At 67.7% G+C, this 20736-nt stretch overlaps 2 protein-coding genes across 4 annotated transcripts in view; both read right to left on the minus strand.

Moving 5' to 3' along the window:
- PHF12 (PHD finger protein 12) overlaps positions 1–3765 on the minus strand; it is a 31447-nt gene extending 27682 nt beyond the window's left edge. Inside the window, exons 1-2 of one of the 2 annotated variants that reach the window (XM_066979904.1) lie at positions 3264–3765; positions 2695–2876 (exon numbers count right to left, since the gene is read on the minus strand). In XM_066979904.1, coding sequence (XP_066836005.1) covers positions 2695–2876; positions 3264–3329 — 248 coding nt within the window. In that variant the 5' untranslated portion in view covers positions 3330–3765. The remainder of the gene's footprint in view (positions 1–2694; positions 2877–3263) is intronic. The other variant, XM_066979905.1, reaches the window with a different exon arrangement.
- A 983-nt stretch (positions 3766–4748) lies between these two features.
- SEZ6 (seizure related 6 homolog) lies at positions 4749–18757 on the minus strand. Of its 2 annotated transcripts, none has more exons than XM_066979648.1 (17): positions 18635–18757; positions 10961–11524; positions 10756–10889; positions 9912–10104; positions 9424–9609; positions 9168–9336; positions 8544–8710; positions 8262–8456; positions 7811–7949; positions 7525–7721; positions 7262–7456; positions 6980–7171; positions 6705–6902; positions 6568–6606; positions 6322–6442; positions 6109–6211; positions 4749–5313 (listed from the first exon to the last, which is right to left on the minus strand). In XM_066979648.1, exons 1-17 carry the CDS (start codon positions 18696–18698, stop codon positions 5242–5244), a joined length of 2928 nt encoding a protein of 975 aa, XP_066835749.1. In that variant the 5' UTR covers positions 18699–18757; the 3' UTR covers positions 4749–5241. The 2 variants fall into 2 exon arrangements, with proteins under 2 accessions (XP_066835749.1, XP_066835750.1); XM_066979649.1 differs by having other exon boundaries at positions 4750–5297.
- Positions 18758–20736: the final 1979 nt, after the last annotated feature.

A 20736-nucleotide genomic window follows, 5' to 3' on the forward strand; every position in this document is an offset into this window, starting at 1 on the left:
GTTAACCCGGGCTGATCACACCTCGCCGTTCGTTTCCCACCATGGTATGGCCTCTCCTGTACGGGACCGATCACAATTCCTTGGCCTATTAAGAGCTTTTTGTTTCCTATATTGATAATAAATGCAACCTGGTGCTAAAGCTTACAATAAATATTTAAAGAACAGTTAAGCTGTTGACACAATTCAGCTACCATGCTACAGCAGCATATTGAAACTGCTGTTCCAATTACTTAAAGCAAGCATTGCATTACAGCTGCTGTTCTTTAAATAAAAAAAAGAAAAGAAAGGAGGCAGAAAGGAAGTTGCAAGTGCAGCCTTTATGCCTAAGTTTATATCCAGAACGGAAGTTTACTTTAAGCAAGATGTAGGAGGTAAGGGGAAGAAAATATGGAAATAAAACCCCAGCATCCCTCTGACACAACCTGGTCTGCTCGGAGGCCTCAGCGGCGCGGCAGAGAGAGGCCGAGGAGCAGGAAGGCAGGACGGGGCCCGAGGCCCTCAGGAGAAGCACGCAGCAGGCTTTGGGCTTCTGCTGGTCACCCGAACGCTCACCCAGGAGATGTCCCAAGGAAGGTGAGAAACGCGGGAACGAACAATCAGAACCGTACCTTCTGGTCCTGTCCTGAAGGGCGACTAGCTAGCCAAAGGATTTTCGTGACTATAACGCAAACCAACTCAACCCGGGCCCAGCCAAAGCTCCCCGGCTGTCTGGTTTACGCGGCCATTTCCCACTGACCAGCTGCAAGAAACCTGCCAGATTAAGTCATGGAATTTAGCCAGATGTGGCCCCGCAGGGAGCGGACTCGTTTAAGGCTGAGGTTAACTAGGATTCAGAGCCAAGCGAGAAACTTTGCAGCATTAGTTGACAGGTCTCCCGTCTCAAAATCTGACGTCCTAGCCACTGCTCCGGCCTCAGCAAGAGAAAGCTCAGGACGTGCTCGAGAGCACCTGAAAGCAGACACCGCGTTTTAACCAAATACACCCAAAACGAAGAGGAAAAAAAACCTTAAATTAGAGCCCGCCGAGAAGGCTGGACGAGAAAACACTGGTGTCATTCTAGTAAGCGCGGAGGATGTGCGCTACCACCAGCGGCACTTCCCCGGGGCAGCAGGGATGATGTCATGGCTGCACGCTACAGCATTGTCGGGTTGGCCCGGCCGCGCGCTGCTAACGGGACACTCCCTGCACGACTGCGACCGCACGCTCAGCCTTCCCGGTATCAGCCATCGGTTTAATAAGCGCTCAGAGACCTGCAATTAGCGCGTGAACACGGCATAACCGCCGAGCGAAAGGAAAAAAAAAAATTAAAAAAAAGGAAAAAAAAAAAGGAGACAGCTGTAACAGGGCAGCAAACAAAGCTCCAAAGCATGAAAGAGAGAAAGGAATGCGGTTAAAAAATCTCCCCTAAGGAAGAATACTCCGTGCGCCCGAGCTCCAGCTGTTTGACTCGCCCCGCTCCCTCCTCCACCCCGTTACCCGCTCTGCCTGCGCTCATTTCACACCAGCCCGCGTCAACTGTTTGAGCGAGCGACACGGGCAGCAGGGCTGCCCCCGCCGCACCTGGGCTCTCCCCGCGCGGGAGAGGAGGAAACTTCGGGGCTGGGAAAAGTTCAGGTGCTTTTCCTTCGCCCAGCGGCTTTTGTGCCGTGCTGCGAGCTGGGGGAAGCGCCGAGGAGGCGAGGACCCAGAGCCCTCCTCCCCGCTGCAGCCTCGCAAACCGCCTCCGCGCGCGCACCTCCGCACCACGGCCCCGAGATTTGCATGCAAAGAAAAAAAAAAGAAAAAAAAAAGCTCTGCCTTTTTTTTTTTTTTATCAACAAAGCCGCACCAACTCTGGGCAAAGAGAGGAGCCGGCCACCCCGAAAATTCACAGCGCACAGGGATGAGATAAGCAGGTCTCCGGAGTCAGGAGGAAGGAAAAAAAAAAAAAGGAGGGAAAGGAATAAGCCGGGCCAATTTTAAACTCCGGAGGCCTGGATTTCCACGGGGGAAGGTATTTGCACGACCGAGATACTCGGGGAGGGCCGCGAGGGTTTGGGAGTCATATAGGCAGCCAAAATGGCGCTGAGAATAAAAATATAATTTAAAGGAAGGTCGCCATATTGTAAACAGTGAGGCAGGGAGGCACAGAGACAGCAACCTCCATTATTCCCAGCAGCTGCAGCAGCACGGAAGCGCCGGGAACGTCAGGCCCTGCGCGGGGGGGGGGACGACAACGCGGCCGCGGCTTCCCCCCAGGGTTGGAGACCCCCAGGAGACCCCCCCCCCGGGGGGCGTCCCCTTGCCAAGGGGCGAGGAGGGGAAGCCGAAGGCCCCGGGGGCAGGGGGGGGAGGCGGCAGGCCTGCTGCGGGCAGGAGCAGCGAAGCGGCCAGGCCGCGGCCTCGCCTCTCCTCGGGGCCTCTCGGCACAAAAAGAAAGGAGGCTGGAGGCACCCGGGGGGGGAGTCGCGGTGCGTGCCCCCAAAACGGTGGGGTGCCGCCTTCGCGCCGCGGCAGGCCTCGCGGAGGGGGGTTCGCGCCTCCTTTATTTATTTATTTATTTTTTTAATTTTGGCCTCCCGGCCCCGCTCGGCCCTCCTGGATCTAACGGGGAGCGGGAGGTGCCGGAGGAGGACGGGGAGGGAAGGAATCGAGCCGGACCCGGAGGGAGACGGGAGAGCCGGGGGAAGCCAGAAGCGAGGCCGGGAGCCTTACCAGCACTGGAGGTGGAAGGCGGCGGGGCAGTGGTCGCAGCAGAGCAGGTCCCCTCCTTCCTTGCAGCTATCGCAGCTGTCGTGGTTGGTGGCCCTGCCGCTCCGCCGGGGCTCCTTCTCGGGCCTCCTGCTCTTCTTCTCCCCATCCTCGCTCTTGGGGGGAGCCAGCAGGGCCTGGATTTGCTGCGGCACGCACACACACACCCGGGGGGGCTCTGAGGGGCTGCTCCGGAGCCCAACCCCACGACCCCCGGTGCCCTTCTCCTCCCCCCCCCCCCCCTCTCCGGGCCTGCCCCGGGGTTGGGGTTGGGGGGGGGGGGGGTGATGGCGGCGGCCGGGCCCGCCCCGCGCCCTGCAGGGGCCTCTCCCGGGGATTGGGCGAGCCGCCGCCTTCCCTCCACACTTCCTTCTATGGCCACGGGGCTTTTTTTTTTTTTTTGGGGGGGGGGGGAGACCGGAGAAAAAAGGGGGGGGGGGGTCCCCGTGTGTGCCCACCCCCCCGGCGGCTGGAACCGGGACCCGGTGTCTGTGCCCCCCCCCCCCCCCACACCTCCCGCGGCCGGGCCTCACCTCCATCAGCCCCCCGGAGGTGTCCAGGTCGTAGACGATCGTCTTGGTCTCCATCTTCTCCCACATTCATCCAGCCCCGGGAGCGGCCCCGGGAGCCTCCCCCCCGACCCCACACACACACACGGCGGGCGGCGGGGAGGGAGCGAGCGAGAGCTGGGCGGCGGAGGAGGAGGAGGAGGAGGAGGAGGAGGGGGACGGCACGAGCTACCGGAGGGTACGGGGGCTGCACCGGGAGGGCACCGAGGAGCCCCCCCCGCCCCCTCCCGCTCCTGGCCGAGCGGCTCAGGCCCTAACCCACGGGCCGCTGCGCTTTGCCCTCCGCCGCCGTTCTCCTCCTCCTCGCCGTCCAGCCGGGCCCGGGGGCGGCTGCGGGGGGCCCGACGCCCGCTGCCATCACCGTGTTACCGGAGAGGTGGGGGGGGAGCGGCCCCCGCCCCGCACCGCCCCGCTGCGCTCCGCACCCGCCCGGGCCCCACCGCCGCCGCCGCCGCCGCCGCCGCCCCCCGCGCACGCGCAGCCCGCGCCCCGCCGCCCCCCCCTCACTGCGCATGCGCGGCCCGCGCCGCCGCCGCCGCCGGCGCCCCTCCCCCGCCTCCCGCTCTCTCGGCGGAGGGGAGGGGAGGGGGAGCCCGCGGGGGGGGGAGTGCGCACGCGCGCCGCTGGCACCGCCTCCCGCCCACCCGGCTCGCCCCGCCCCTTTTCCCGCGCAGGCGCCGCGCAGGCGCGGAGGAGGAGGGCGTGCGCGCAGGCGCGTGGCCGCCGTCACGTTCCGGGGACGGGGGGGTTGGGGGGGGTGGGGTTAGAGCAGCGCGGTGACGTCACGGCGCGGGGCGCTGGTTTTGGCGCGCCGGCAGAGGGCGCGCGGAGAGCGCGCCTGACGTCACCGCGGCGGGGGCCACGCCTCTTAAAGGTGCAGTGCACCCGGAAAACGGGGGGGCGAATTGCGGGGGGCACCCAGGGGGTGGGTGCTGGGGGGGGGGGGGGGGGGGAGCAGCGTGGGGAGCACCCAGGGATGCTGCAGGGAGCACCCTTGGGTGGGGGGCGCGGTGCCCAGCCCGGGGGGGGGGTTACAGAGTGGTATGGGGGGGTTACAGGGCAGTAGGTGCCCCCACCCCCACCCCAGGGACCCCCCCGTTACCCCAAGGACCCCCCCCCCATTACCCCAGGGACCCCCCCCACGACCCCCCGGGCGCGCCCCCCCCCCCCGCTCAGCACCACGCCGGGATTTCTTCTAAAACACCGCTTTTTTATTAATGAACCGACCAAAAGATGGGGGGGGGGGGGGGGGGGGGGGTGGGCACACACCCCCTGTGTGACACCCCCAGCCCCAGCCGGGGGTGGGGGGACACACAGGGACACAGCCGTGCCCGGTGCCCCCCTGCCCACCCTGGCACCCCGGGGCTGGGGGGGCCTGGATCCGGCCCCCGTAGGGTGCCAGGACGTGCGGGTTTTTTTTTTTTGGGGGGGGGGGGGACACGGGGACACCCCCATAGGTGCCCCCCATCCCTTGGGAGGGTGAAGCAAGCAGGGGGGGGACACCGGGGGGGGCAGCATGCTGGGGGCACTGGGGTCAGGAGGGGGTTGGGGGTGGGTTGGGGGCACCCCGAGCCCCCCCTCGTGTGTCCCCCCCCCAAGGACACCCCATTACCTTGCTGGCTGCCCCCCCCCCACGCCCCCCCTGGCACCTTCAGGCTGCCCCCCGGGGAGCCCTGCCCTTCCCTGGGGGCTCCCCGCAGCCTCGTGCCCCCCCCCTGCCCCATTTGGGGGGTGCCCTCCATCGCTGGGGCTGGGGGGGGGGGGGACTCAGCACCCCCTGCCCACCCAGAACAGGGGGGTCAGGGGGGGCTGGGGGAGACCCCACGGGGGTCTTGGGGGGGGTTGGGGTGGCTGGGAGGGGGGGGGGGTCCCGCTGGGGGCTCCTTGCGAGAGGTGTGCCTGGCCCCCTGGGGGGGGGGGGGGCAGCAGGCGGAGGGGGGGCTCAGGAGGGGGCTGCGGCACCCTCGCCTAGATGGACACCTCGTACTCCCTCGTCTCCTGCAAAGGAAACAGACTGCGAGGGGTTGGACACCCCCTGGTGCTGCGGGGTGCCCGGGGCGGGGGTGAGCCATCTCCCACCCCCTGTGGTTTCGGGGTGGGGGGTGGGGGGTGGGGGGGGCACGTCTCATCCCACGCGTGGTCCCCGGGTGGGCGCCTCGTCCTACAGATCCCAGGGATGGTGCTGCATCCCGTGTGGGGGGCGTTGGAGGGCTGTCCCACCCTGTCACAGCGCCGGGATGGGTGTCCCACCCCGTACAGGGTCCCCGAGGTGGACGTCCCATTTAATGGATGGCCCCGGGGATAAAAATCCCATCCCATACGTGATCCCCGAGGTGTATGTCCCATCCAGTAGGTGGCCCCGGGGATGAACATCCCATCCCATACACGGTCCCATCCCATACACGGTCCCGGGGACGCACATCCCATCCCATACATGGTCCCCAAGATGAACGTCCCATGTAATAGACAGCCCCAGGGATGAATATCCCATCCCATACGCGGTCCCCGAGATGTACGTCCCATCCTCTGGGTGGCCCCAAGGGTGCACGTCCCACCCCATACAGGGTCCCCGAGACCTATATCCCATCCTATAGATGGCCCAGGGGACGCGCGTCCCATCCCGTACACGCTCCCTGAGACCCCTATCCCATCCCACTCATTCCCCAGGGGGTGCACGGGCTCCTGGCTGCACACCCCCAACACGCAACCCCCGGGGGCACACAGCCCGGGTCCCTGGCGTGGTTCCGGGGGGGGGGGGGTCCACACCCCCGGCTGTAGGGGCGGGGGGCTGGGGGGGGCCGGTGCTTACTCCGGTCTCGTAGGTGGGGTTGTCGAACGCCGACTCCACGGTGATGTGGTCGTAGGGGTGCGAGCCGGCGAGGGGCAGCTGCAGGGCCGGCTTCCCCTGGAGCCTGCGGGGAGACGGAGCCGGGGGGCGGCAGTGGTGGGGGTCGGGGCCGGGGTGGGGGGGGTGGGGGGCCCGGCTGGGTGCAGGGGACCCCCCCCCCCAGCGGGCACTCACTTGGAGAAGTAGAGGTAAACGCCTCCGATGAGCAGGGCCACCACCAGCACGGGCAGGAAGACGGCGATGGCCACGTTGGTGCCCTCCAGCGCCGGCCCCGAGGGCACAGCCTTGGCCACGGCTGCCCCGGGGGGGGAGCAGGGGGGGCTCAACGGGGGGGCACCCAGCAGCGGCTGCACCCCCGGGTGCCCACCGCGCCCTGGCACCCAAGGGTGCCCCAGCAAGCCCTCAACCGATTTCCCTTACCGTCCAGGTTGCGATTGCTGTAAAACTCATCGTAGGAGGCTGGGGAGAGAAAGGAGCCGGCATCAGCGGGGAGCAGCGGGGGGGGGGGGTCCGCAGGGGTGCCGGGGCAGGGGGGGGGGGGGTGGGCGTCCGCTCACCCGCCTTGCAGATGGGAGGAGAGCCGCTCCAGCGCGAGGGGTGCCCGGGCAGGCAGCGCAGGCTGCCCTCGCCCAGCAGCGCCCGGCCGGCGGCGCAGGAGAAGCGCAGCGTGGCCCCCGCCGGGTACAGCCGCCGCTCGGGGCTCTGCCGCCCGCCCGCGGGCACGCCGGGGTTGTGGCAGGGCTCGTACGCCTCCGCTGCGGGCGAGGGCACGGCCTGGTCAGCACCCGGCTCGTCCCCAGGGTGCCACCAGCCCCCGGGGCGCCCGACTCACGAATGCACTTGGGCAGGCGGTCGCTCCACTTGGGTCCCCCCGAGGCGCGGTCGTGGCAGGTGAGGAGCCCGGCGCCCGCCAGGACGTAGCCCTTGTCGCAGACGAAGCGCACGGTGGCCCCCACCGGGAATTTGGGGCTGGAGACCACCCTGCGGCTGTGCTCGGCGTCCCCGGGGTCCCGGCAGGTGGTGACTGCGGGAGGGACGGGATGGGGCGGTGAGGGCGGCCGTGGGATGGGGTGGCAGGAGGGGATGGGGTGGGGGGGCGCGTGTCCCCGCTCACCCCGCTCGCAGGAGGGCAGGTCGCCGCTCCACGTCAGGTCCCAGTGGCACATGAGCAGGTCGGTGCCGGCCAGCTCGAAGCCGGGGTAGCAGTGGAAGGTGACGACGGTGCCGTGCAGCAGCTCGGGCTGCGAGGCCGTCTTCCAGCCGTTGGCGATGTCGGGCAGCTCGGGGCACGTGTCGTTGCGGGGCACCTCTGCGGGGACAGCGGGGTGAGAAGGGGACGCGGGGAACGCCAACACCCGTCCCCGCCGCGGGGCTCACCGGAGAAGTGGATGACGAAGCCCTGCCGGTAGGCGAAGACGCCGGCGCCGGGGTCGGACTGGAACTGGATGGTGACATCGGCGCTGGAGGCGAAGAGCTTGAAGCGGCCGCGGGCGCCCGTGTACTGGCCCAGGATGCGCGCCGTCAGGTCGTCCCCGTCGTAGAAGGTGAGCACGTCCCCGGCGCCCAGCCGCAGCCTGGGGAGCACACAGGGCATGAGGGCAGGGGATGCGTGGGTGTCCCCCCCACCCCATCCCCGTGCCGCAGACCCCCCCCCCGCACTCACACGCGGACGTCCAGCATGACGCGCTTGTCCTCCTCCACGTGCAGCCCCCAGATGCAGTCCTGGCCCTTGCCGTACGCCTCCGGCCAGTTGGGCGACAGCACCACGCCGGCCGCGTCCGTCAGCTCCCCACTGCACACCGCTGCGGGCGCACGCCGGGCTCGGCACCGCCGTGGGGGCACTCGCCACAGCACCCACCATGGGTGCCCACCACGGCATCCTGGTTCCAGCACCCACCATGCCCCCCCCCCCAGCTCCAGCACCCGCTTTGGCGCCCCAAATCTAGCACCCAGCATCGTGGCACTTACCTCCAGCACGTGCCATGCCATGGTGGCTCCACCATCCCTGGTGACCCATCCCCATCTCCAGCACCCACCAGCTCCAGCACCCACTGCACCCCCAGCTCCATCCCCCCCAGCTCCAGCACCCACAGCCCCCCGTCCCCGGTGCCCACCGCGGCACGCCGGCTCCGTCTCGTTCCACTGCGGGTCGCTGGGGTCGACGCACTCGATGATGGTGGAGCCTTGCTCCAGCGTGTAGCCAGGGTCACAGCTGAACTCCACCGTGGTGCCCACGGGGTACCGGGGGTCACTGGCCGTGAAGTTCCCATACTTGACGAAGGGCTCGTAGCAATGCCCCTGCTCGAAGGCTGTGGGCACACGTGCAGAGGTCTGTGGGGTCCTGGGGGGGGCGTGGGGATGCCCCAGTGCCTCCCCCCTGTGACCCGACCCCGTACCCTCGTAACGCAGCGCCATGCCTGCGGCGGCCCCGCTGCTGTCGGTGGTGAGCTCCACGAAGAAGTGGCGCCCGGTGCTGAGCAGCCCCTCGATGGGCAGGTACTCCACCTCGTAGGAGTCGTACACCGGAGGTGCCTCCACGTTGTTCCCGTTGCGGATGATGAGCCTGCCGAGGCGCCGCAGGGTCAGGGAGCTGCACCAGCCCTGGCCAACAGCACCCATCCTTGGGCATGGCCAACAGCACCCATCTCTGATCATGGCCAATGACACCCGTCCTTGGATATGGCCAAGGGCACCGACCCTAGGACATGGCCAACGGTGCCCATCCCTGATCATGGCCAACGGCACCCAGCCTTGAGTGTGCCCAGTGGTCTCCATCCCCCGGTATGGCCAACGGTACCTTTGAATATGGCCAACAGCACCCATCATTGAACACGGCCAACGGCACCCATCCTTGGATACGGCCAACAGCACCCATCCTTGAACACGGCCACCGCCTCTCCTTGAGCACGGCCAACATCACCCCTCCTTCGGCATGGCCAACACCTTCCATCCCCTCGCATGGCGTGGGGCTGTCCTGAGGTGCCCCCTCTCCCCCACTCCCACCCCGTGCGGACCCAAACCTGTCATCATCCTCGGCCAGCGAGACCTTCTCGAAGTGGAGGTGCAGGCGGTGGCCGGCGGGCGCCTCCAGCAGCCAGTGGCAGGTCAGGTTGTTGCTGTAGTTCCCGGGGAAGCCGGGGGAGACGACGCGTCCCACCGTGGCGTTACGGACCGCCCCGCCGCACGCCGCTGCGGGATGGGCAGGGATGGTCAACGGGTGCTTGAGTGGCACCGGCCGCGTCGCCGCGGGAGGCTCACCCACGCACTGGGGCTCACCCATGCACTGGGGCTCGCGGGCGCTCCAGAAGGGCCGGGTGGCGTTGCGGCAGGTGAGCAGGCGGGCGCCCTGCAGCTGGTAGCCCGCGGCGCAGCGGAACCGGGCGTCCCCGCCGGGGTGCAGGCTGCTGACCGAGACGTCGCCGAAGGCGGGCCGTGATGGGAAGGGGCAGCTCAGCAGGTAGGCTGGGGGCGGGTGGCGGTGTCACGGGGCAGGACGGACCCCTCCGGACCACAGGATGGGGGTCCCGCACCCAGCCCCCATCCCCAGCCCCCTGCATATCGGTAATATTGCTGATGGTGCCCACTGAGAGCGTAATTTTTCGTGCTAATTATCTCTCCATTAGCGTACCTCACTGGTCAGTGCCTGCTTAACCCGGCGGCGGCACGGCTCGCCGTGCTGTGGATTGGTGCCACACCAACGGGGGCACCCCCCGGGGACAGGGAGCACCCCGCGGGGTGTCAGCCGTGCCGGCAGCGCCCCGTACCTTGGTAGTGGAAGCGGTAGGAGCCGGGGCTGGTGGGCTGGGGGCTCTGGAAGCGCAGGGTGAGCAGGTTGGCGGGGCTGCGGATGACCTGGCCCCGCAGCAGGAAGGACTCGTTGGCCAGCACCGCGGGCTCCAGACCCGCCGCGCTCTCCACCGTCAGCGTCTCGCCCTCGGCCAGGCTGATGTTGTGCACCTGGGGGGGGACGGGGGGGCTGTCACCGCGCTCCCCGGCAGCGGGATCTCCCGCGGTCGATAGCGCGCCGGAGCTTGTCCGCGTGGGGCAGCGCCTTTCAAACACAGTTAGCACCGCCGTAAATCTCCCCGTGGCACATGGAGCAGCAAGAGCCCAGCCGCCGGTTGTGCCGGAGCCCTGCGGCACGGCCGGGCCCGCAGCAGCCAGGCGTGTGCTCCAGCACTCCGGAGCAATTTGCTGTTAATGATGTTAATTAAGCAGCGCTGCACGGTGATGAACGGCGGCACCAGCGAGCGCTGCTCTGCGAGCTGGGGCTGAGCGCGGAGCAGCAACCCCGTGCTGCTGCCTGCTGCTTGCAGGCGGCTTTTGGCGATGCCAGATTGGGTCAGTGCCGTCGTTAATTAAATCCTATATTGCTTCTTCATCAACAGGTGCCAGCCGTGGCAGCCGACAGCCACGGGGCATCGCACCAGCCCCGAGCACCCACGTCTCTGCTCTGGAGCCCGAGGGTGGGAGATGCCCTGAGCTGTTTCTCCTGGGACAGTGGCACAGGGATGGGGACAAGGACAGGGACGGGGCCGTCTGCTCTCTGCGCCCTGCAGGGCCACGCGTGGAGTCAGGGATTCGTGCCCCGTGCCACCCGCAGCTCACCTTGATCTCCACACCATAGCCAGGGTAGACGGAGATGGTGTAGGTGCAGTCCAGGCTGCTGTCATACGGGGCACCGGCCGGCTCTGGGGACACCAGCCAGCCTTCGGGGCCCGCCAGCGTCCGGTTGCACGGGGCTGGTGACAAGGAGACCCCTGCATCAGCCCCGTGTCTTTCTGCCCCCCCCCATCTCCCTCCCGGCGCTCACCTGGCCCCTGCAGCGTGGTGACGGTGGTGGTGGTGATGGTGGAGGTGGTGGTGGTCCCCTCCTCGTCCCCAGAGACCCCAGTGCCCCCCGGGGACGTGCCGGGGGTGGTGGGCACCCGGCTGGGGGCTGCGGGGCTCGATCCTGACCCCGCAGTGGGTGACGGCGAGGGGTCTGCGCCCGGCGTGATCCCCCACGGCTCCCCCCACGGCCCCGGGCGCTCTGCTGGCGTGGTCAGGGGGGCGGTGGGGAAGGCGGCACGGGGCAAGGCGGGGGCACGAGGAGGGGACCGGGGGGCTGGGGGGCCAGGGGCTGGCCGCAGGGCATCAGCAGGCAGTATGGGGCCGGGAAGGGCGGGCGGGAAGGGTGCCTGGGCCAGGTAATCCTTCTTCAGGAAGGCCTCGTGCAGCAGGTCCTCCAGCAGCGGGTGGTGGTTGAGCAGCTTCAGGGTGGGCGCCGTGCTGACGAAGCGCGCCTCGGCCTCCCGCTCGGCCGGCGTGGGCAGCGCCGTGGGGTCCCCCTCGGCCTCCGAGCTCTCCCCGGCCTTCCCCTGCAGCCCATTGAAGCCTGGGGGAGGAGAGAGCGAGGGGTGGTGGGGACATGTGCTGCACCACGGGCTGGTGCTGCACCACGGAGGGCACCTGCACCACGCAGGGCTGATGCCACACATGGTGACACTACGGTGCCACCCGGACCTTTCGGCCATGCTCCCAGCACAGCGGTGCTGTGCTGCACCACGGGGAGGAAAGCGAAGGCAGGGGGACCGAGGGCTGTCAATAAAGCTGATCGCTTTCTCCAGACACGTTCCCGGGTAAGCAGGGCCTGAGCCAGGGCAGCAAGCGAGCGCATCACCCGCACACAGCAGGGCTCTGCCGCACCTCGCCCCAGTGTGCTCTTCACCGGGGCAGTGTGGGCAATTAAGGCTTGGCTAATTAACGCACAGCTGTGTCACGCTGCACGTTAAGGGGTGCCCTCCTATCCTCTGAAATCAGCCCTGCTGGGGGCAGCCCAGGCCTCAGCTTGTCCTCTCCATGGCAGGGAGCCCTCAGGACCCCCATCCCCATGGTGCAGACGTGCAGGGGGCTGCCACAGGGCCGTCACCGGAGCCCCAACGCTGGGACCGTGCCCCACCAGCACCCCAAAAAATGACAAACCGAGCCCCCTCTCTGCTGCCACCCACAGCCCTGGGGACCCCCCTGTGCCACCTCCCAGCCCCCTGCGCATCAATGCCTGGCTCTGCAAACACCCCAATTAACCCAAATGAGAACAGGATTTCATCAGCCCTAACGAGCCACTGAGCCACCGTGGGGTCTGGGGGGGGGGGGGCTCAGCCCCCAGCCTGGCCATGCTGTGGTGCCGGGGGGGTGACGGTGACGCTCAGCACCCCGACGTGGCACGGAGCAGGGCGCATGGGCACATCTCGCCGCGCGGCGCCGCGCACTGGCGCTGATGACACGATACTGCCAATTACCGGGTAATTATACTGAGCCGTAGCAGGGCAGGGCCCCGCAAAGATTAATTACTCTGCGACTGCCACTTTTAAGGGACTATTAAGAGACATTAGCTTCGGAGAGCAGCGTGGGGGGAGCCACTGGGTGCTGCAGCTGTCCCCGCCGTCCTGTCACCCTGTCCCCGCGTGTCCCCCCCGCTGCTACCACCCCCCCAGTAGTCCCCCCGCTGCCCAGGGGGTGAGCGCCCAGCCACAACGCCTCCGCGAGCTTAACCTGCCCCCCGGCACCGCCAGAATTATTTTCTAATAGGATCCATTTATTAGAACATAAAAGTTAATGAGTTTATATTGAAGGGCGCCAAAAAGCTCTTTTAGGCTTTTATAGCAGATCGGTGCCCCAGGCCTGGTCCTGCGCCGCTCGCGAGCTGTCCCACGCAGCAAACGGGGGTGCTGGGGCAGAGATGTCCCCCCCCCCCCCCCCCCGGCCCCTCACACCCCCTGCCCACAGCATCTCGCCTGCTCAGGGCGTTGGGGGCACGGCGGCACGCATCCGAGCTGTGTGGATGGGGCAGGGCTCCTAGAGCATCCTTAGGTTGGACACCACGGTGCCCTGGGTGCCACGGGATGCTCGCGGTGCCACGAGGGTGTTTTGTGCCACAAGGGTGCTCCAGCTACGTGGGGATGCTCTGGGTACCAGGGGATGATTTTGGGTAGCAGGGGATGCTCGGGGACTGGGGATGCTCCTGACCCTCGGGGGACACGGGGTGCTGGGGGCACCGCAGAAAACCAGAGCGTGCCCAGATGCCACCACCATGCCCCTCAAGCACCGCGGGGATTACAACCTCCACCTCCACAGACGTCTCTAAGCAGCTTATCTCCAGTGACCGTGCCATGGCTGTGCCCCTCCTGGGTCCTTAAGGTGGGTGGGGGCTGGTGACAGAGGACCCCTGCTACCCAGCACCCTGGGGCCTGGTGCTCTCGGGGGGGGGGGGGGGCAGAGACCCTTCCAAAGGGGTTGTTCCGTCCCCTTAGGTGCCCTCTTGGCATGCGGGGCACGTGGCTGCAGCCGGGCCGGGGTCCTAATCCGTCACATCGGCTTTGCCGAGCGGGAGTCTATTAACGGCGGCCGCGAGCCGGAGAGATGCTGGAGACTAATCCGTCTGCGGCAGGCGGCCGCCCCCCCGGCAGAAATCAATCGCGGCTGGTGTCGCAAATAAATAAATAAGCAGGCACGCAGCCGCCCGGGGAGCGCCGATCAATACGGCCGGCAAATAAAGCAATAACACAGCGCCCGGCAAAGCAGCCGGGACGGGGCGAGACGCTCGGCTGCCCCAGGCACCGGCCCTGCGCCGTGCCTCAGTTTCCCCATCCTGGGGGTGGTGGCACGCAGCCGGGGTGCAGGATCGGTGCAGGGAGCTGGGTCCCCTGCCCGGAGCGAGGGCAGGGGCCATGGACATGCAGGAGCCGAGGTTTATTTTCCAATTTAAAACCAATCTGGCTTTGCCCCCGTGGCCAGGGCTGGCAGCTGTGATGAATGAGCTGTCAGGCAGCCGGCGCCACGCTCAGCACCCCACGGTCCCCAGCCACCATCCCCCAGTCCCCAGCCACCCTCCCGTGGTCCCCAGCCACCACGGGCACGTGCGGTGCCACCAGACTGAGCATCACGAGCCGCGGGGACGTGCCTGAATGATGGCAGCTCCCCATCTCTGCCACCTGCCTCGGTGTCCCCAGGGATGGGGACGTGGCGCGGGGACTGGGACACCCTCCTGGGTGCCCAGGAGCAGGCAGGGAGCGTGGGTGGGAGCAGGCAGGGACGGGCACCCGTGGGTGGGCGGAGGCAGCACGCGCAGGCAGCACCAGGATGCAGGTGGGTGGCGCACAAGCACGGATGGGGGTGGGTGGGCACATGCAGGCTGCACGTGGGTGCAGGTGGGCACCACCCTGGTGCCTCCACGGCCAAACCGGGGCTGCTGTCCCCTCTCCGGGGAGGTGACAAGCAGGGACGGGACCCGGTCCAGCAGCAGGGGACACACGAGGGGCTGCCCCCGGGGACACCGTGGGCGAGCGCGGCTTCCAGCCCCGGCAGCTCGCGGCACAGCCCGGCTTTAATATTCATGGTGGCGCTCGCAGGGAGGCGTTTGACCTTGTATGTTTTGCGATTCTCCTTGAATTGAACAGTCATTTACCCGCTGACACATGTCACATGTCGCCGCAGTCGGTTCCCCGGAGCATCGCGGCCGAGCCGCCAGCTGACATCCAACTGCGCCGCCGGCACGCGCCGCGACGCACCGGCACCGAGCCCCCTGGCACCCAGCACTGCCGGCACCGAGCAGGGAGCCTGGGGACTCTGGGGGGGGGGTCAGCCTGGCCCCTTCCTCCCTTGGTGACCCCAGATTGGGGCCACCAATGGGTTGGGGCCCCGGGGAGGCTGGTGCCCCGGGGTCGCGGTGTCCCCATCCCCTCTGTGCCACCCCTGCTCCCGGCGGCGCTAATGCATTTGTACGGCGATTTCCATGAGCAGCGGCGATGATAAATTGCATGTCTGCTGCTATTTTGGACCTGATCGCTGTCGCCACGCACGCCGGTGGAGCCAGCCAGCCTCGCGGCGGCGTTTCCCCCCTCCCCACGCGCACAGCGGCCAGAGCGGCCCCCCCCCTCGACCCCCCCAGCCGTGTGCCAAAATCCCCCACAACAGCCCCCCCCCCGTGCCACCCTGGGGTGCCAGCCCCATCCCCTGGCTGCCAGGCTGAGCTCGGGGCTGCACGGAGCAGCCTCAGTGCTGTGCACGGGCGACGTTTTTGCCCCAGTTTTTGTGTTCCTCCCCCCCCACCCCCCACCCCCCGGCTCCCCATCCCTGCTCCTGCTGCCAGCGACCAGAACCGAAAGGCGGCGGCGCTCGGCGCACGAAATCCGCTCGTCGGGCTCCGCGTTCGGCTGCTCGGCCCCGACAGCCTCCCCGCAGGCAAAACCCAGCCCCAGCAGGCGCCGAGCTGCACGGGGACGCTTCTGGGGGTGCCAAACTGCTCCCCTATTCCCCCCACCAGCCCTTCAGGATCATCCCCCCCCCCCCCGGCATAAAGCCCTGCACCCTTCCCAGCGCCCCATCACCGCTCTGTTTGCGTAGGGCCTACACTAACAGCAGAGCCACCCAGCTCGGCCTGGAAGCCACCGAGGGCGGACGCTACGGCCCCCCCCAAGGGGACCACGGCGGCTGGGGACAGCCAGACCCCCCCCCCCCTGCCCGGGGACAGCCCCCGCACAGCGCCGGCTGATCTGGCATTTCGAGCACCTCTCTCCATTTTTCACAGGGTCACAGCGGCGCTCGCGCGGCTGATTAATATTTGATCCCTTCAGAGCAGCTCGTTACTGCATTTAAATTATATCCGTAATAACCCCCAGCGGCACGGCGAGCGGGCTGAGGGCTGGACGTGTCCCCAGCACCAGGACGCTGTGCCACGGTCACCGCCACCGCGGGGAGCACGGGGCCAGGTCCCAGCAGGGGCCAGGGCCAGCAGGGAGCTGGGGACACCCCCGGCCCCCTCCAGGAGCCCTTTAGGGAGCAGAACCCCAGCACGAGGAAGGGCTGCTGCCGCTCCCGAGCCGCCGCCGCCTGTTACTGGAGAGAATCCATTACCTCCCTGGTTATAGGCAGCTTTCAGAGGCAATCTTTCAATTGTGCGCATTTAAAGAATTGATTGGAAGCTAAATTATCCTCTCCTGCCGGATCCACCGGAGACACAACTTCATCCACCTCCCCGGGGCAGCCGCCTGCGCCCCCAAAGCCCCCAGCCCGCCCCGGGCACCGCGCAGCACCCGACGGCCCCGGCGAGCCCCGTGCCAGCCCGGGGGTCCCCAAAACAGCCCGGGAGGGTGGTCCCCATGCCCCACAGCCGGCCCCGCTGCCCTTGCCGTGCCCTTCGCAGCGCACAGCCTCCTGGCACCCCACGGCAGCAGCACCATGCCCGGCGCGGAGCCCAGCGCCGGATCCATCCCCGGTGAGTTTCCCAGGCGAGGGGTTGCCACTGGCCCAGCCGCGCTCGCCGTCCCCATGGGGCACCCCTGCCCTGCTTAAGAGCATTATCCAGATAATCCCGGCCTGGCAGCTCGGCGGCGTGGCGGCGATGCACTCCTCCAAGGCACGCAGGGGACAAGCGTGCGCTCGGTTAATTACCGAAGCAGATGCTCGCTCGCTTCCTTCCCCGGCCGCCTCCTTGCACGCAGAGCCCCTCGGGGGGGCACAAAGACCCCCCAGCCAGCACGCACACAGACCTCAGGCCCCCAAAACACATCGGTGCCGTGGGCACAGTGCGCCTCGCTGAGGATGGATGGAGCAGCAGAGCTGGGGGGGCACTGCCAGGCCCTGCGCCCCCCCGCCTCGATCCACGCCGCCTGCCTTCGCTCCTAGGACCCCTCATGTCAAGCCAGACCCTTCAGCGTGGCAAAGACCCTCCAAAATCCAGGCTGCCGGGGTTTGAGAGCTCGGGTGCCGTGGGGAAGGCGGGATGGAGCCGTGCCCTGGTACTGCAGCCGCTCGCTGCGGCAGCGCCACGGAGCTGCCCCGGTGGGCACCGGGGAGGGGGGAGCCAGAGCTGCCCCCCAGGCGGGGACAGCCCCCAGGGCACAGCACGGGGGGGCTGGCAGGAGAGGGACAGGGTCAGGCCCTTCCTTACCACCACCTGAGGACATTTCCAATCCCCTGGCCTGGCCGAGGGCTCCGAGTCCCCGTCCCCATGCCACGTCCCCACCACGCACCGGCCCCCGATGCCGAGCCAAGGCCACGCCGAGCATAGCAGTGCCGCAAATGTCCGTGCCAGGCTGGGACCCCCACCTTTCGGGGAGGTGGGGGGGGGCTGACCCCACAGGCAGCCCCAGGCCCTGACATCACATCGGGGGGGGGTCACAGGGCGGACGGGACCCCACCGCTCCCAGCACCTGGAAGAGCTCAGCACCTCCCAGGGCATCCCTACCTCTACCGCTCGGGGAAATACACATGCGGAGTTTAATTAACTTTATTGATATTCAGAAATTAGGGGACTGACTAGAGGTAATTGCTCATTAGAAATCATTAAACTGACACGGCAAGCACCAGCCTCCCTCCGGGGAATCCTGCCCTGCCCAGGGCCCCTCTCCCAGGCCAGAACCACCCCAAACGGAGCCAGGGACGTGACCCCCCCCTGCATCCCCACCGCCCCCCCCAGCAGAACAGGGCTCACCGCAGCCTCACCCCAAATTTTCACCCCAAGTGGGGGGGTCCCATACATCCCCCCGAGGAATAGGGCCAGGCCAGCGGCCCCGGGGTGGCGGGGCGAGCCGGGAATAGCAGCGGGCACGGGGCCACGGCGTCCTTCCCGGCTGGGCTCGGCGGCCAGATGGGAGTTTATGTAACTCCCCGCACGGCTGCTCCCTGCGGCTGGCTCCGCCGCGCAGCCTGCGCCCCATGGGGACGGACCCCCCCCCACCAGACCCCCATCGCTTGCGCCACGGCGGATCGGGGCGCCCCAAACCTTGCCAGGTCCCCTGATTTTGATTTTTTTGGGGTGGGGGGCGGCCGAGCCGCACGGCGGTGACGGTGCCCGTACCCATGGGTGGTTTTAGGGCCGGTGAGGCGGAGGGGGGGGGATGCGGGCGGTGGTCCTCCCCCTGGGAAAAGCCACCCCCTGCCCTTCCCCACGCCTCCCCACCACCCTCCCCGCACCTCGGGGTCACCCCAAGCGTCGCAGCGGCCAAAAAGCCCCCCCCCAACCCACCCCCCCCCCATCCTCCCCCAGCCCCACAGCGGGGGCTGCACGGAGGGAGCGGACCCCAATGGGGCGTAGCCTGCCCGGGGGGATGGGGGACGGCTGCGAGGGGCTGGGGGGGAGCGGGTCCCCCCGGGCGGTGCCGAGCCGTGCTCCGTGTACCCCCCCGTGCCCCCCCCCCCCTCCCCACTTTTCACATCCTGGTAAAGGGGGCCCTCCCCGGAGCCCCCCGGGGGCAGCGTCGCAGGCTGCAAAGCCCCCCAAAAAAATATTTTTTTTTTTGGGGGGGGGGATGCCAAGATTACCGCTTGTTGGAGGGGGGGGGGGGGGCAAGGAGGGGGGTGACCCCACCGCACCAGGAGGCTGGAGAGGAGGTGGGGGGGGGGGGGGCTCAAGTTGGCAAAGTTTGGAGCGGGGCCACCTGCACGGGGGGGTGTCGGATGGGTACGGGGGGGGGTTGTAAAATATTGGGGGGGGGGGGTCTCTTACCGTGCGCGGGGGCGCGGAGCAGCGCGGCGAGCAGCGGCGGCAGCAGCAGCAGCAGCGCGCCCATGGCCGGCGGCGGCAGCACCGCGGACAGCTCCGCGCTGCGGGCGGGGCGGGGGGGGGGGGGGGGACACACACAACGGGAACCTCCCCCCCCCCCCCAACACCACCGCCCGTCCCCTCCCCTCCCAACGCCCCGAGTGCGGCGCCCGCCAATCCTGCGGGCTGCAAACGGGGGGGCTCCTCCCTGCGCCCCCCCCCCCCTCCGCCGCCTCCGCCGCCTCCTCCCCGCCCAGCGCCGTAACGCCGAGATGCTGGGGGAGGGAGGCTGGGGGAGGGGGGCACCCCCCCCCAAAAAAAAAAAATATAATAATAAAGCCCAGTGACCCCCCCCCTACGTTGGTGAGGGGGGGCTGGGGTGGAGCTATGGAGGGCTGTGGATGGGGAAAGGCAAAGCTGCGCATCGCATCCTGTGCTTTTTCTCCCCCCCCCCCCCCCCCCCCTCAGGGACCCCCATCCCATCCCAACCTTACAGACCCCCCCCCCCAATCCTCCCCCATCCCTAAATAGCCCCAATTAGGGCCGGGCTCATCACGCCCAAGCAGCGAAACCTGGGGCAACGGCAGCTCGCGCAGCTGGGCATCACCCCCCTCCCCATCCCTCCCACCCCCATTTTATTCCCCCCAGCACCACCACCACCAGGGGCCGAATCCTGCCCCCCCCCCCCAGCACCCTTCCCTCGGGCTGCAGCCCCCCCCCCCGGCAGCACGGCCCCGGGGGGCTCAGCGGCGGGGGGAAGCCATCCTTGCAGCAGGCAGATGGCGTTGGCAGCAGCGCAGAGCTGCTCCGCGCTGGCTGCTGGACGGCTCCTGCGTGTGTTAAAAATAATAATAATAAAAAAAAAAAAAAGAGAGAGAAAAGAAGAAAAAAAAAAAAAAAGGGCTCTTTGTTTAATAAACCGCCCCCCCGCCCCCCACGTCTCCGTGAAAGCCCAGATGGCTTCGCCTCGCCGCGCTGACGCCACGCCGCGCAGAGCCCCCGCAGCCCAAAAGGATGGGGCTGGGGGCAAACGCGGCCCTCGTGGCGTCCTGGGGGGGGTTCGATCCCACCCACGGCACTGGGGGGGATTCTGCGCCCACCGTGGGGACCCGCGGCCAGGCGCGGTGCGGGGGGGGTCCGTCGGCAATGCCGTGCGGGGAGCCGGCACACCTGCGACGCACCAAACCCGAGCATTTGATCCGCCGGTGGCTCCATCAATGTTTCATGCACCGAACCCCGGCAGGGCTGGGAAGACGTGCGTTTTGAGGCCAAACCGAAGTTTCTAACGCTCCCTTATTCAAATAATTTTAATCTGCCCGATGCTTCCCCAGGCACGTACCTGGACTGCTAATGAGGGGCTGCCTTAAACGGCTGTTGGTTTTGAGACAAAGCAAACAAGCGGCGCGCAGATGCCTTCAGAGCCTCGCGGGTGGCGTGGGACGGGGAGGCAAAGGAGGGCGAGTGCAGCCCGAGCCCTGTATGCCTCAGCTCCTGGAGCTCCTCGGGGAGCTTCCCCGGGGCTTTTGTAAGGGCTGGCTGGGTGCTGAGGGCGGCACAGCCCAGCAGGGAGCGTTGCGCGGGTGATCGTGGCCCTTGGGAAACTCCAGCGTGCAGTGGGCGCGGTGGGTGCAATGGGCGCAATGGGTGCAGCGGGTGCAGTGCATGCAGCGGGTGCAGTGCATGCAGTGCATTCAGTGGGTGCAGCAAGCCAGTGCTGAGCCGCACCAGGCCCTGGCTGCAGCTCCTCATTCCCAGTCCCTCCAGCCCTGATCCAGGCAGTTTCTGCAGCCCGGCGGGGAATATTTCATTCTTACCCTGCGGCCTGGCACCGATCTCCTGAACTGCGCCGGCTCCTTTAGGGAGCCGATTTCTTGCTGCTGCGAGCATTGCCTGCGGTTAAGTCAAACCCAGGTCAAGAGGACGGCGGTGGGGCACGGAAAGGCACGCTCTGCCCTCTCCAGCCACGTTTTGCTGCCGCAGAGCCGGCACCGGCGCAGGACTGAGGCTGGAGGTGCAGGGGGGTCCCCAGAAGCGTGGCAAGATGTGGCTGTTTCGGGGTACAGACA

Source organism: Anser cygnoides, chromosome 18 (assembly GCF_040182565.1).
Source record: "Anser cygnoides isolate HZ-2024a breed goose chromosome 18, Taihu_goose_T2T_genome, whole genome shotgun sequence".
NCBI lineage: Eukaryota > Metazoa > Chordata > Aves > Anseriformes > Anatidae > Anser > Anser cygnoides.

Excerpts from the sequence above, each read along its gene's own strand:
- SEZ6 (XM_066979648.1), bottom strand. The coding sequence starts at position 18,698 with ATGGGCGCGCTGCTGCTGCTGCTGCCGCCGCTGCTCGCCGCGCTGCTC. Across the intron at positions 6,903-6,979 it reads CCGCCTGCCCAAGTGCATTC|CGGAGGCGTACGAGCCCTGC; the intron begins GTGAGTCGGGCG and ends CCTCGCCCGCAG. Across the intron at positions 6,443-6,567 it reads CAGCAATCGCAACCTGGACG|CCGTGGCCAAGGCTGTGCCC; the intron begins GTAAGGGAAATC and ends CCCCCGGGGCAG.